The sequence below is a fragment of the Argopecten irradians genome, chromosome 1 (genome assembly GCF_041381155.1).
Source record: "Argopecten irradians isolate NY chromosome 1, Ai_NY, whole genome shotgun sequence".
NCBI classification, from domain to species: domain Eukaryota; kingdom Metazoa; phylum Mollusca; class Bivalvia; order Pectinida; family Pectinidae; genus Argopecten; species Argopecten irradians.
The window spans coordinates 61,279,534-61,293,462 of NC_091134.1; the positions used below are offsets into that span (position 1 = coordinate 61,279,534).

At 35.0% G+C, this 13,929-nt stretch overlaps 1 protein-coding gene, 2 non-coding genes and 1 pseudogene across 3 annotated transcripts; 2 read left to right on the plus strand and 2 right to left on the minus strand.

Moving 5' to 3' along the window:
- The first annotated feature begins 73 nt into the window (after window positions 1–73).
- On the plus strand, window positions 74–146 carry Trnav-uac (transfer RNA valine (anticodon UAC)). Its single transcript has one exon. It is a non-coding gene; the product is annotated as a tRNA-Val (tRNA).
- Window positions 147–507: 361 nt separating this feature from the next.
- Trnav-aac (transfer RNA valine (anticodon AAC)) lies at window positions 508–580 on the plus strand. The gene has a single exon. It is a non-coding gene; the product is annotated as a tRNA-Val (tRNA).
- A 1,350-nt stretch (window positions 581–1,930) lies between these two features.
- LOC138311003 (uncharacterized) lies at window positions 1,931–6,704 on the minus strand (annotated as a pseudogene).
- Window positions 6,705–7,442: 738 nt separating this feature from the next.
- LOC138336460 (uncharacterized) lies at window positions 7,443–12,295 on the minus strand. The gene is made up of 3 exons (XM_069285969.1): window positions 10,239–12,295; window positions 9,251–9,330; window positions 7,443–8,782 (listed from the first exon to the last, which is right to left on the minus strand). The coding sequence occupies exons 1-3, from the start codon at window positions 12,175–12,177 to the stop codon at window positions 8,759–8,761; spliced, it is 2,043 nt and encodes a 680-aa protein (XP_069142070.1). The 5' UTR covers window positions 12,178–12,295; the 3' UTR covers window positions 7,443–8,758.
- Between the last annotated feature and the right edge of the window lie 1,634 nt (window positions 12,296–13,929).

Consider the following 13,929-nt stretch of genomic DNA (forward strand, 5'->3'; position numbering starts at 1 on the left):
GCGTAAACCAATAGCGTTATAATTGTAAATACCAGTCAACATACCATTTTTAGCAAATGGGTTGGTATGAGCTGGTTCTGTGGTGTAGTGGTTATCACGTCTGCTTTACACGCAGAAGGTCGCGAGTTCGAACCTCGCCAGAACCTCTCGATTATTTTTCTTATTTTTTTTTACAATCTTTGTTTTTACTTATTTCTTGGATGTTAAAAATGAATTTCTCATATCTAACAAAATTATGTGATTATAAATGAATAACAATTACTGAAAATGACGCATGTGTTTGCTTTTATGAGAATGCAGGGCCTACTAAGTTCTAAATCTCTGATGACTGGAGTGTTTTTATCAAAGTTCGTGTCATTATTTGAGGTAGACGTATATTTATGGTATAGAATGCATATATATCACAATAATACAATGATATTAAATAATAAAGACGCTGATAGCCTACAAGTATACTCTAGTAATACTCAACTCGAAATCCAAACATATTAGATATGACGACAGCTCGGTTCCGTGGTGTAGTGGTTATCACGTCTGCTTAACACGCAGAAGGTCACGAGTTCGAAACTCGTCGGAACCTAGACGATTATTTTTGTTTACATTATTCATAAATCAATATGTTAGATAGAAGACAGTATGAAAATTTCATTTATGTTTTTATGAATTGCTAATTTGTACACATGAGTTAGAAAATTCTGTATTGTTCATGCATACTTTTATACACTAACCATTCTAATTATGTTTACATATTTATTTTCATCTATTTTTCATCTTTACAAGATAAAAAAAGACTCGGTGTGTAAAGTGGCATGGTTATTTGATGAAAGAAATATGTACCGAACCCTGTGCACTTGCTGTATTGAAATGTACAATTTTTGCATATTTTAAGCAACACCACAATTTACGACTAAACATTAATACAGGTACCTAAGATTTACCTGATGCATACACTGATACTATTTACAGTCAACGGAGTTAAACTCAAGTACACCTAAGAAGTGTTAGGTATATAAAATATAAACATGTCTAAAACCTTAATCATGATCAACCAGCCAACTTCCAATTCCTAGTATGGAGTACCGTAGAAGAGTCAATTGTGGATATTCGGACCACTACGGGCAATATTATATGATGAATTCATGAGCTGTGGTACGACCAAAGGACATCAACCATTATAGATAAACCGGAGGTATATAAATAAAGTAAAACTTGAAAACATGAAAAAGGTATTATCAAATAACGTAACAAAAAACCCCAGAGAATTATTAAAGATAACAGGTATGATAAAACAACCTACCGGACTGATAATACTAATAACAGTTAATAAAGGATTAAGTCTGAATACATAAAGGACAAAGAAATAACTGGGGACTCATAAAGCATATATAAGTTGTCTAAATATAAAAAAATAAATGATTAAAAAACATGCGGAGATGTTGGTATGAGTTATTTTTTTTAAATAATTCTTTTATTTTTAAAATCATATTGATATTACAATTGATCATCCTCGTTATTATTTAAGATAATGCAATTCACCTTTTCACACATACATCTACGCATACACGATCATGCATACATACATGTACATACATACAAAATACATACATACATACATACACACACACACACACACACACACACACACACACACACACACACACACACACACACACACACACACACACACACACACACACACACACACACACACACACACACACATACATACATACATACATACATACATACATACATACATTAATTACATACTTACATACATACATCACATACATACATACATACATACATACATACATACATACATACATACATACATACATACATACATACATACATAAACATACACACACACAACCAATCACACTCTTAAATACATTATATGAGTTTTTAAAATTTACCAATGGCGGTGTGCGACCTGAATTATCACTGGGTGTATCGCATATCTTTGATATGTTTAGTCATTCAGTGTACTTATCTGATTGATCTGATAAGGGATAACATACTGATCTCATGCACTGTCCACAAGCAATGGTCACATCAATGTGACTCATATTGACTTCACGCCTGTATAACAATATGCGAAGAGATACATGACAAGCATGTAAAGACACATATGTTGTCTAGCTGATCAGCTACTAAGGTCAATTCAAGGCCCAGGGATCCTATGTTTAACTCCCTGTCTATTGACTGTATTGACAACAAAACTAATATAATATACCAAATGTAAACTCTACTTCAAATAATACAAAGCGCTGTTGATAAAAAACAATTCACATAATCATATAAGCATTGATGTCAATATTTTTTAACTTCATCAGAGTAAGAAAGAAATGTTGTTTGAAAACTGTTTGAATCCGCGCACAAAAGTTTGCAAACAAAACGATAACATAACCCGATGGAGTTAATAAAAAAGTTACATCAATGCTTATAATTAATTTTTCAGACTATTTGATAACATAAAATACTTTTAAGCGTACGATTCCATTGATTTTCCAATACGAAAGGTCGACGTCTCTATTGTGACGCCATGCTAACTTGGGTTTCCGCCATTCTCGGATTTTTTCGATATAGAATATGAAGAAAAAGAATCTGTCAAGCAGAAAGTCGGATTTCGTATGAATGCAAATAAAAATAAATTATATTTCTGTGAACTAATTTCTATTAGTACAAGGTACATATATCATAAAACAATAAGGCGATCATATTTCTTATCTTAGAAAGTGATTAAACTATGTGATGCTAGGGGGCCCTCATGTATTTTATGGGAATCAAAGACTACTAGAGAATGGATAAAAACGGGGCCAATTTAACAATTTTGTCGTTGACAAACTGATCTGAAGGAGTTTCACGGTCTTGGGATATCAGTTTTCACGCCCGGCATTATGCAATTAAACTATAGAAAAAAGTAAATTATTGGCCATTATTTGTTCAATGGTGATATGGAATTATACAAACTAATGAAAAGAAAATTTCAGTTTTAAATACACCTATCAGTCTTTGATACCAACAAAAACGTCAATATTTGTGTAATATTTTTGAAGGCATTACAAATGGACCTCTGTCTTGATTCACGCCAAAGCATAGTCAAGCCATTACCATCATTGCTGTAACCGTTGGAGTGCAATCGCGGTCTCGGTGCATAAACTTTTTTTTATATCACAATAAGCAGCAACCCGTTTAAATGTCATCGTACATGACACTCCACGTTGCAGACGTCAACACGTTGGGTTTGTTATCATCTTCATTATCACCTTTAGTACGTCTGTAGTTCAAATCAGAATAACAAATGAGAGATAAGAGTAAGGACATTTCGGTCGAAGTCGTGCATAGTGTTTCTTGACAGCAGCCTGTTAATAGATATGTCCTCAATTACGGTGACATTTAATGTTACTATCCTTCCCATATGCTTTGATAAGGGACTTGAATTTGTTCACTGATTCCGCATTCAGTGTCTGAAGGTAATAGCTACAGATCACTGACAAATGGATGTTTCCTAATGTTACATTTAAAGTCATGTTTATGTTTTTTGTAATCTTTAATTGTGTCCCTTTGGTCTGAAATAATCTTAAATCGACAGCAGACTGCGACCTCTATCACCTGTTGGGTCGATGTGTAATTGATAATTACGAATAAATGTAGAACATCTTCTCTTTTGCGTTTATACCCTAGAAATGGTAATCCGAGTTGGTCGGAATACGGTAATATGATAAATCTTTTCACCAGCTTGGTCGCCCTCCTTTGTACATTTTCTTGTTAATGAGAAGATCCTTAGGTAGCAGTGAACTCTGTGTGTTGAGACGGTTCAACAGTTACTTCGTTACTCGATTCCTGGTAATCTACGTATTCAGACGGTTCAACAGTTCCCTCTTCCCTTGATCTCTTGAAATCTGTTTGCTGATCTGATTCACCATCTCCCTCGTCCCAAAATCTCTTGCGGTTTATGTGCTGCGAAGGTTCATCAGCTTTATATAAACAAAACGTATATTTCAAAACAATGGCACATTTATGTTTCCAAAATAAACTATTATTCGCGCCATTAATATTGGACAAACACGAATAAAGCTCTCTTTGTCAAATCACGTATGCTTTAGTTTTCTGAGACAATGCTTTAAGTACATCAGCTTTTGCAAAAATCAGATATTTGAAATTATCACGTTTTTAAAGATTGTGAAATTACGAGAGAAATGTTGTATGTACATGTTAAGAAATAAAGTAGCATTATACACTGTACATGTACATGTATATTGTTTTAGACATGTATGCGATCAAGGAAAGGCATCGTATACGACCCAAGTTACACGTTGTTACACGTTTTGATATGATATTCAGTTTAGTCTACATACTAAATAAATGATAGATACTTAGCCAAATTGAAATATTTTTAGGAGACAAAATGGTCTAAACCAAACATAGCTTGGCAAAAGATAATTTTAATTTCCTGCTCCTAACTCTTGTCTTCGAAACACCCAATAATATAATAGACACTGTAATAAAATAAAACTATGAGATAGACACCTTAAACATCACAATAGATAAAAGTATATTGTGTAAACTGCTTTGAAAAAAAATCATTTGTCCATACTTTAACACTCAACATGACAAATTAATTTCATTAAATGTCATTAATAGACCTATTGCACTTGTTACCTGTAAATGTGTGTTCTGTATACTGTATGGCTTCCTGAGACCTCCCAACGAGGACTAAACACTCGCCTGTGATGTGGTATATCGGAAGGTCACTAGTCAACCTCAGCTTGCTAGAATTCTGCTCGATAAACACCTTCAAATCGTTTGCTACCTCTGACGCTCTGTTGAGATTTTCATATGCAAGAAAACAATGCAGCTTGATCACGTGGGTGTAGAACAGCGGATTGATGAACAGGACACTTTGGGATTTTTGAAGGACTTTTTGAACAGCTTTCGGTAAGAATTCTGTAAAAACGGGCAGACAGGCGATGTCTAGGGCTATGAATCGCTTTAGGGTTTCCTCAAAGGTGCTTGTTTTGGAGCGATACATTTCATGATAATCCTCGTCGTTTGGATCTCTGTCTCTGTTATGGAATGTGTAATGGATGATTGTCCTGTTGTAGCGGCTGATGACATCTTCAGCAATGTCATGTGCCTCTTTTACCCTTCCTTGGTTCAGATGAAATGTAGCCAGTACTACTAGACCACAGCAGAATGTTAAATCAGCTTGCCGTTCTAGTATTATTTGAAGTTCATTGTTATCACCTTCCATGTCTCTCCTTTGAGATTTGTAAAATTTGTGTATGGCATCAATGGTGTTGACTTCTTTCTGCAACATCAAACATATATTCTTTTGTAAATGTATATCCAAAGCTTTTTGTATTTTTTCTATGCTATGTTGCAGACATTTAGAAAATTTGTCAGAATTAGAAAAGAAATTCAGAATGATATGGCGAACAAAGCACAATGCGCTGAATGAAACATGGTGAACATAAACGTCGTTTTCGGCGACTTCATTCATTCGTTTTTTAATTATTTCTCTCCATTTCGTGGAATTCCGATTTTCAAAGGCCTTTAGTTCTGCCAGAAGTCCGTCTAAATCCAAAGCCAGTTTTGTGTCCATCATATTGTTTGAAGGAATGAAATAGTTTTGTATTTCCTTTCTTTGTACACAGATTATTATCATATTAAGAAACTTGTCCAGGCATTGGTAGATTTTCTGGCCTCCACAAGTCCTCTGGCGACTTCTCTACCATCCAAAGCATGACTGTTTTAATGAAATAAGACGGGAAAGCGTCTGGAAACTTCGAACTTATCTTCGAGTGGAAGAAGATCTTCACGGTATCGACACAGGCATATTGGGTACTATTGAATGACCATATTAGTTCTCTTCCATCTTGTTGAACGATATTCTCCATTCTATTTCCTTTTGTAAGGAATCGGCATGTCCTACGGGGACTAGACAGCACCCTAATAAAGAGGATTTGTCGATAGTACTTCTACCGGGCCAGTTGTACTCTCGATGCCTAGTAAGCCAATCTTTGGCGGTTTTAGGCCAATCACATGTCAACGCAAACAGTGTGTCGATGTTGAAAATTCTTTCCATTCCTCCATACTGGAATGTTATGCAAGGTCCATGAGGCTCAAGCTGTTTGAACATACCATGACGAGGAAAATATAATCCCTTCGCTATTTGCGTTTTCCAGTAATTTGACGTCTTTACACTCGATACGTATTCTGTGCCTTCAAAACAAAGTGATCGAACATCAATTTCACACTGGTTTCTTCTATTGACATCAAATAGTTTAACTTTGGTATAGCCAGGGTGAGTTCCATGTGTATCCATCACAACTATTGCATCGATTTCTTTCCTCGCTGAACCTTGTGCACTCCCATGATTTTTCCTGTTTTGTTGCAGGTATTTGGCCTGTTCAATCTCAGTTGCTACCTTAATAGGTTGAGATTCATATATAAGATCCGAGTCGCAATCCAATCCTTGAATAAATTCAGCTCTGCTACCAGATACAAACATAGGTTTTCTGGTTATTTCTTGTATTGTGAAGTTTACCAATTTGTAGCGTTCGATCATCTTTGCTACTCGTTCCTTGAATAACTTCACTATCTTTAAACTAAGATCATCCATGTTGGCAATCACTTATTCCTCTGGAACCGCTACCTACATTTTATATTGGAATACAACTATAATATTTGACCAATACTACCTACAGGATTACGGATTTAAAAAGGAATACGAAAGCAATAAAACTGTATATTTTCCTGTCTGAACATGCAGTAAAATATGACTACAACTGTTACAGTTCATATTTGCATAAGACTTTTAAAAACAACTCTATATTGGTTTATGGTTTAAGTTACTGTTAAAGCGACTCCTACAATGATGACACACAAACAAAATCATTCGGTAAATATAAACCATCAATACGAAAAGGAATTTTTAAAACTTCATGTTTTCTATATACAATCAAAGAAATATGTTTGATAATATCGAATACTTGGTTAAAGGAAATGTCTCGTTCATCTCATACTTGATTTCTATAATTGTCTCGAACTTGTTCGCTTTAAAAGACAATCAAATGTAACGCGATACATGACGTAGGCATGCAGGGCAACACCTCGCTCCTGTAATGTTTAAATTGCATTGATTGTAAAATCTCGTAACATGAAGTATATTTACCCTTGGGAATGCACTGCATAACCGTGTCGGTTATATAACATAACCAAAGGGAATAAACAAAGATCCTTTTTTGGGCCAGCTTTTCTCTCCGTCTGTAGACTCATATAAATATATCATCATTTGAATAGTATTGAGATATCCGTTGACTTTCTAGATCAATTCGACTGAGATCTATGCTTTAGTACTCCATGAATTGTTTTTTTAGAATCATTCTCAACAGACGAGGGTTAATTTTCAATTCATTTATTGATTTTCACCAGCATATAATATAATACAAAGTTGTAAGTAAATGGTCTATGTTTCTATATTTACGTATCATTAATTGATAGGGCAATTGCCTTACATCCTGGCTCTATTTTATAACAGAACCACCAATGGATGTAGAAAGTCAAACATAAAGTATTCCTTAAATGACTGTGGTTAGTATTCTCCTATTCGGCTAGATTAATGAGACTGCCGTTCAGTGTCCGTGGGGGTATGGTGTAGTGAGATATGTAAATTTTACACAATTACAAGACATGCCGTAGACTCCCAAAACACCATACAAAACAATCACTGCACACAACACTTCGTATTCACAGAAGATCGCCTGAAATGACTAACCGTTAATTTGATTAAGACCGTCCTGAAAATAACCCTATTAATGAGACGAAACATAATGTGTATTCTGCATAGATTGGTTACAACATTTATACATTCTATTCGATGCTATATTGGTTGATTTATGAACATTATAAAACATTGTTTCAGAGGGGAAAAAATATAAAAAAATATTTATCTATATATACTTTACTACCACATTAATTTACATTAAACTGAAAAATAGAAGAACAAACAAATGAATGATGTTGTACTTCATGTCATGATTGAACAAATCGTAGAGGGCGGCCAAATTAAGAATATTACTTTTTCTCTTCCTAACTAGCATTCTCTTTTCTAACGTCTTTTTTGACACCACGTGCACCCCATTTGTGGTCTGGAGGACGTTAAGCTTTATCATCCAAATAGCCAATCATATCATAACACAATTCTAGAGCCGAAACGTAAGTAATGAAATCCCTTGACGACTGTACACGGTAAGGCTGTTTTACGAATTTGGCGGTTTCATAGGCCAATATATATATTGATTAAATCTAATACAAAAAAAAAAAAAAAAAAAAAAAAAAATGGCGACATAAACCTTTATCGCTCCCAGCATCTCCTTGATGTCGCCTATAAACCACTTAATAATATCTGTAACACCCTGTCACACAATATTAACATAATTACATAAAATGATGATTGGCCTTTAAGATACAATGTAGCATGATGATGAAACAATGTCCAAACATGAGACAATTCATCCTCGATACTCCAGGGGTTACTATCACTGACGTTATATCTACCCCTGGAATATCTCATAATAAAACTTGAGGCAACAGAAGACACCGATAATTTGATCCTTTCATCTCCATCACGTCAACGATACACTGTGATTGACTGTGATGCTTTAAGCTTGGCGTCGCTCTCTCTCTGTAATCTTCAAAGAAAGTCTCTGCAGTCCTGTGAGTGGTCAGTGATTTCTCCTGAACTGATTCATTTCAGTGTCACTGGTGAAGCCTATAAAGATAATTGGTTTATTGTTTGGGCATTGCTGTTTCTATTTATCATGAAAATAAAAATAACATATTTTAAAACATTGTGTAAAATGCGTTATTTCTACACAGCTTAGCTATAGAATAATATGAATTACAAAATCATCCAAAATGTCGCAAATAACTAGCTATATGGTATAAATCGACTTCTAATACATATATATCACATATTTTGCATTAGAATACGTACTTCGCATCAATAAATTTTAACAATTTTTTTAAGTTTTATTAATAAAATCTTAAAATTTTGAAAATATGAAGTGTTAAAGATAACCAATGCTAATGAAACCAGTTTGCAAACGATGGAATATTGAGTCAGTATTTAGCCCAAGATCGTTTTGCTGATTCAGAATTAATCATGTTGCCATGTTGTCATATCAAAACATCCTCTTTCAATAAGTTACACATTGATGTCTTAGTAATGTAAACTCACGTCAGTCCGGCTGACCTTTGCAGTATTTTCCGAGACGGCATTACTACTCGAATTATCCTCGTTCCTTGATCTCTTGAGGCCTGTTTTTTGAAAAGGTCAAACAGTGTATTAGCGTTATTTTTGCAATTAGTATCCAAAATTCCAATATATTGAAATATAATTCTGCACCATAATGTTTTAATGGTATAACTGACATAACATCTTTTTCTAAAACAATCCTTACCTGTCATTTTCTTGCATTAATTGTAATACGTGTAAAGTGGTTTTCTTCAAATTAAATAACTAGATCAAATGCCTTTAGAGCTAAACAAAATCAGTCGATTATACTTCCAGATTTAATTATGCAGTTACGTCTAACTCTAATAATACTCTTTTGTCACAAAAATGACCTGTATTACAAATCAGCGCACATGTTAGCAATCGAATGTAATCTAATATGACTAGAATTGTACTAATATTCAGTTCGTAAACAGGAAAACAAATATTACGGAAACGATAGGAATTAAGTGTGTTTTTGAATCATGTTTTAAAATATCCGTAACAACAAAGTTCCACATTCAAATTTTATATCTAATTTTATAAGATGTTTATACTGTGATATGTTATAAACAACACTTTATATCGCATGTATTTTGCTATATACTAGTTGTTGCTTAGGGAGATAACTCATATAGGCTATGCCAGTTGTTCGATCCTTTTCAAATGTTTTTGAAATAAAATATGTTGAAATTGCAACGTTTTGTTTGAGAATTCCTGTGTGAAAAAGCAGTGGGTTTTCTGATTATCAAGTAGCATGTTAGCGTATAGCCAGTTTATAATGCTAAAAATTTAACGATTTTCCTTTTAAACGAAAAAAAATATCCTATCAAAATTTCGCCATCAGATTAAAACAATACATTAATACTACCGATTTCTTAGCTTTCAACAAATCAAACTTGGCTAGCATGTAAATGTCCGGCATTGAAAATACCAGCCTGAAAAATCTTACCTTTAACGGTATAGTCTGTATACTCTTCCGCCTCACGAAGCATTCCGACAAGCTTAAGGCACTCTGCAGTGATGTGATATATCGAAATGTCTGAAGACTGGTTAAGTTTGGGGGAATTTTCTTCAACAAATGCCCTCAGATGGTTGGCTACCTCTGATGCTTTGTTGAGATTTTCAGACGCAAGACAGCAATGCAGCTTGATCACGTTGGTGTAAAACAAAGGATTGATGAACAAGACATTTTTGGATTTCCTCATGACTTTTTGAACAGCTTCCGGGTAAAATGGTATCAGAACGGGAAGGCATATGACATCAAATGCTATGAATCGCTTTAGCGTTTGTTGAAAGGTGCTTGTTTTAGAGCGATGCGTTTCATGATAATCCTCGTCCTTTGGATTCCTGTCCCTGTTATAGAATGTATAATGGATGATTGTCTCATCGTAGCGGCTGATGACATCTTCAGCAATGTCTTGTGCCTCTTTTACCCTTCCTTGGTTCAAATGAAATGAAGCTAACATCAACCGACCACTGCAAAATGTTAAATCTGCTTGTTGTTCAAGTAATAATTCAAGAGCGTCCTCATCACCGATTTTCTGTTGGAGGTTGTGAATAGCAGAGATTGTTTCGAATTCTTTTTGTAAAATCACAAAAATATCCTTTGATAAATCTTGATCTATAGCTCGTTGAATCTTTTCGCGGATGTGTCGCAGACATCTTGAAAATCTGTCAGCCTCAGAGGTAGAAAGGAGATTCATGCTGATATGACGAGCAAGACACAGCCCATTGGACAAAACATGATGAACGTTTACGTCATTTTCAGCGACATCATTAGTTCTAACTTGCAAAACTTTATCCCATTTTGCGGGTTCAAGTGTTTTGAATGCCATCAGTTCCAAAAGGAGTCCGTCTAAATCAAATGTCAATCTTGTGTCCATCATGTTGTTTGAAGGAATGAAATAATTTCTCACTTCTTTTCTTTCTAAACAAGTTATAATCCTATTCAGAAGCTCATCAAGGCATTGGTAAAGATTCTCAGGTTTCCACAATTCAACTGGCGATTCTTCTATCATCCAAAACATGGTTGTCTTTATAAAGTACGATGGGAACGCGTCTGGAAACTTAGGACTTATCCTCATGTTGAAGAAGATCTTCATGATATCAATGCATGCATATTGAGCAGTATTGAATGACAACACAAGTTGTCTCTCCATTTTGTTGAAAGATATTCTCCATTCCAGTTCCTTCTCGGATGAATACGCATGCCCTACAGGGACCAAACTACCTCCTAATGTGGCTGCCATTGCGAGTGTTTTCTCATCAGGCCAGTTGAAATTTCGGTGCCTCGTGCGCCATTCGTTGGCAAATTCAGGCCAGTCACAGTGTAAAGAAAAAAGAGTATCTATGTCGTTAACACGTTCTAATCCCCCATGCTGAAATGTTATACATGGTCCATGAGGCTGGAACTGTTGGGACATTCCTTGGCTTGGGAATATTAAACCATTGGTTAATTGCTTTTTCCAATATTGAGACGTCTTCATACTTGATATGTAGTCTGTGCCATCAACACAGAGGGATCGAACATCAATCATCATTTTGGATTGGTATCGATTGACATCAAACAATTTAACTTTGGTGTAACCAGAATGTGTGCCATATGTATCCATTACAACTACTGCGTCAGTGGATGTTGGTCTAACTTGACGTTGATTAGTTAGATAGCTTGCTTGTTCTACGCCAGTTGTTGCCTTAATAGTTTGCGATTCATATATAAGATCGGTGTCCGATTCAAGTCCATGAATGAATTCGGCTTTGCTTCCGGATAAAAACAGAGGCAGTTGGGCTATGACCTGGATTGTATAGTTAATAATTTCGTACCGTTTAGCCATCTTTGGTAATTTGTCCTCAAATAAGTGAACAACTTTCGAACATTGATCATCCATTATGGTTGTGGAATAAACTGGATCCCGCTACCTTGTACGATCTACGTTTTACACTGCACAATGAACCCTCCAAATTCTTTCCTACTTGTTATAGTGCTACCCTACCTGATCGCTTATTTGATCATATACATGTACATGTACAAGGATACGCCTCCAGAAGTCATAAGGACTTAAATTGGTGTTTTAATTACATGATTACATGATTACACCGGACTGTAATCTTATTGATATACACTATACACCTACGTTTTGTGTGAACACCTGCCTAATTCTGAGCGCAGACATAATCAATCAGGCGTTAAATTCATAATTAGTACTTGCGATCATACTATAAACCAGATTTGAAGGACAGATCGATTATGTGACACCAAAAATACATTAAATGTTGCGTCAGTCAGTTTATTACGATGAAAGAAAGCGGTTGCAACATTTATAAAAACATAATACGAACTATGTGACTGATACCTGATACCTTCCATAGACGTCAATTGTTAGTTGAAACCAGCTCATTCTAACGCGTTTTGTATAGATGAATAGATACTCCATTGGTTTGGATATTTGATCTACAATTTCTAAAATTAGTTTCAGAGTGGCCCTTGTGATTTGCTGAGATTTAACTTCTCAGTGGGTTACCGGATTTTCAAGCATGACTTTTAGGGGTCTAACTTTTGTGTTGTCCCTAGACGAAAGTCTGCTGTTATTTTTAAGTCATTTTCTCCCAGACTGGTAGATATATGCCTAATGTCTAACTGTTTGTTATGATTTCCGTCTCCAGTCTTTTTGGGGACATTGGATTCATAGAATCGTACATGGATCTGTCAAGTGTAATAGGTCTTGCTCTTCTTGCTGAACAGTTATTTATGTGCGATTGTGTCCCAGAAGGTAATACATGTATAAATGTGGACCTGCTAGTGTTGAATTCTAGGTAAACTCATTCCTTTTAATACAACGAAGTTCCGTCTGGAAGTAATTGAATACGTTGTTTCACGGTAAACCTTTAAAAAGAATAATATATTGATCTAATAAAGATCCTTATCTTCCATTGTTCACAAAGAAGGTCTTAATCTATCTACGGTCTCTTTCTGTCTACTATCATTCATATTTATCGTAAAATATTTTAATACGTTTCAACTTTAGGGAAATGGAACAACAGGTTGTCAGTACCGGTTCGAGGTGTGCTGCTGGATATCTTTGGTAGTTCATCAGGTGAAATAGCTCTATAAACATCATTAGGAGATAAAGCATCATCTGTGTTACGTTAAGTATCCATATCTTATGTATGTATTTGTAAAATATTGAAAATATAAAATAAATGCATGGAAACTAAATGTCATTGCGTCCAAAAAAATAAACGTGTTCCAGGTCCACTACCTTTCCGAAATAAAAAAAATCAAAAAAAAAATCCTAAAAACAAAAATATTCTACAAAGCAATGTTTACATCGATAACGTAAGATGAATTTACAACGCTAAACAAATGCAATATTGAATATTCCCTGTGTAACCTATGTTTTGCCGTCAGGCGCACATATAGTCAACTAACGTGCGGTAATCAGAACAACGGCGGGAAACATAACATTTCATTTATATTTTATTTTATTTGAGTCATAAATATAGTATTAACTTTTGCGGGAAGGTTGTGGCCCGGTCCTTTAATGAAACGTAAGCATAGATTGAGATTCCAACCACTGTTCAGTCAATGTTGGAACTATTTCATAAAGGGTGTGTCAATATCACAATGAGTCACGGCACGA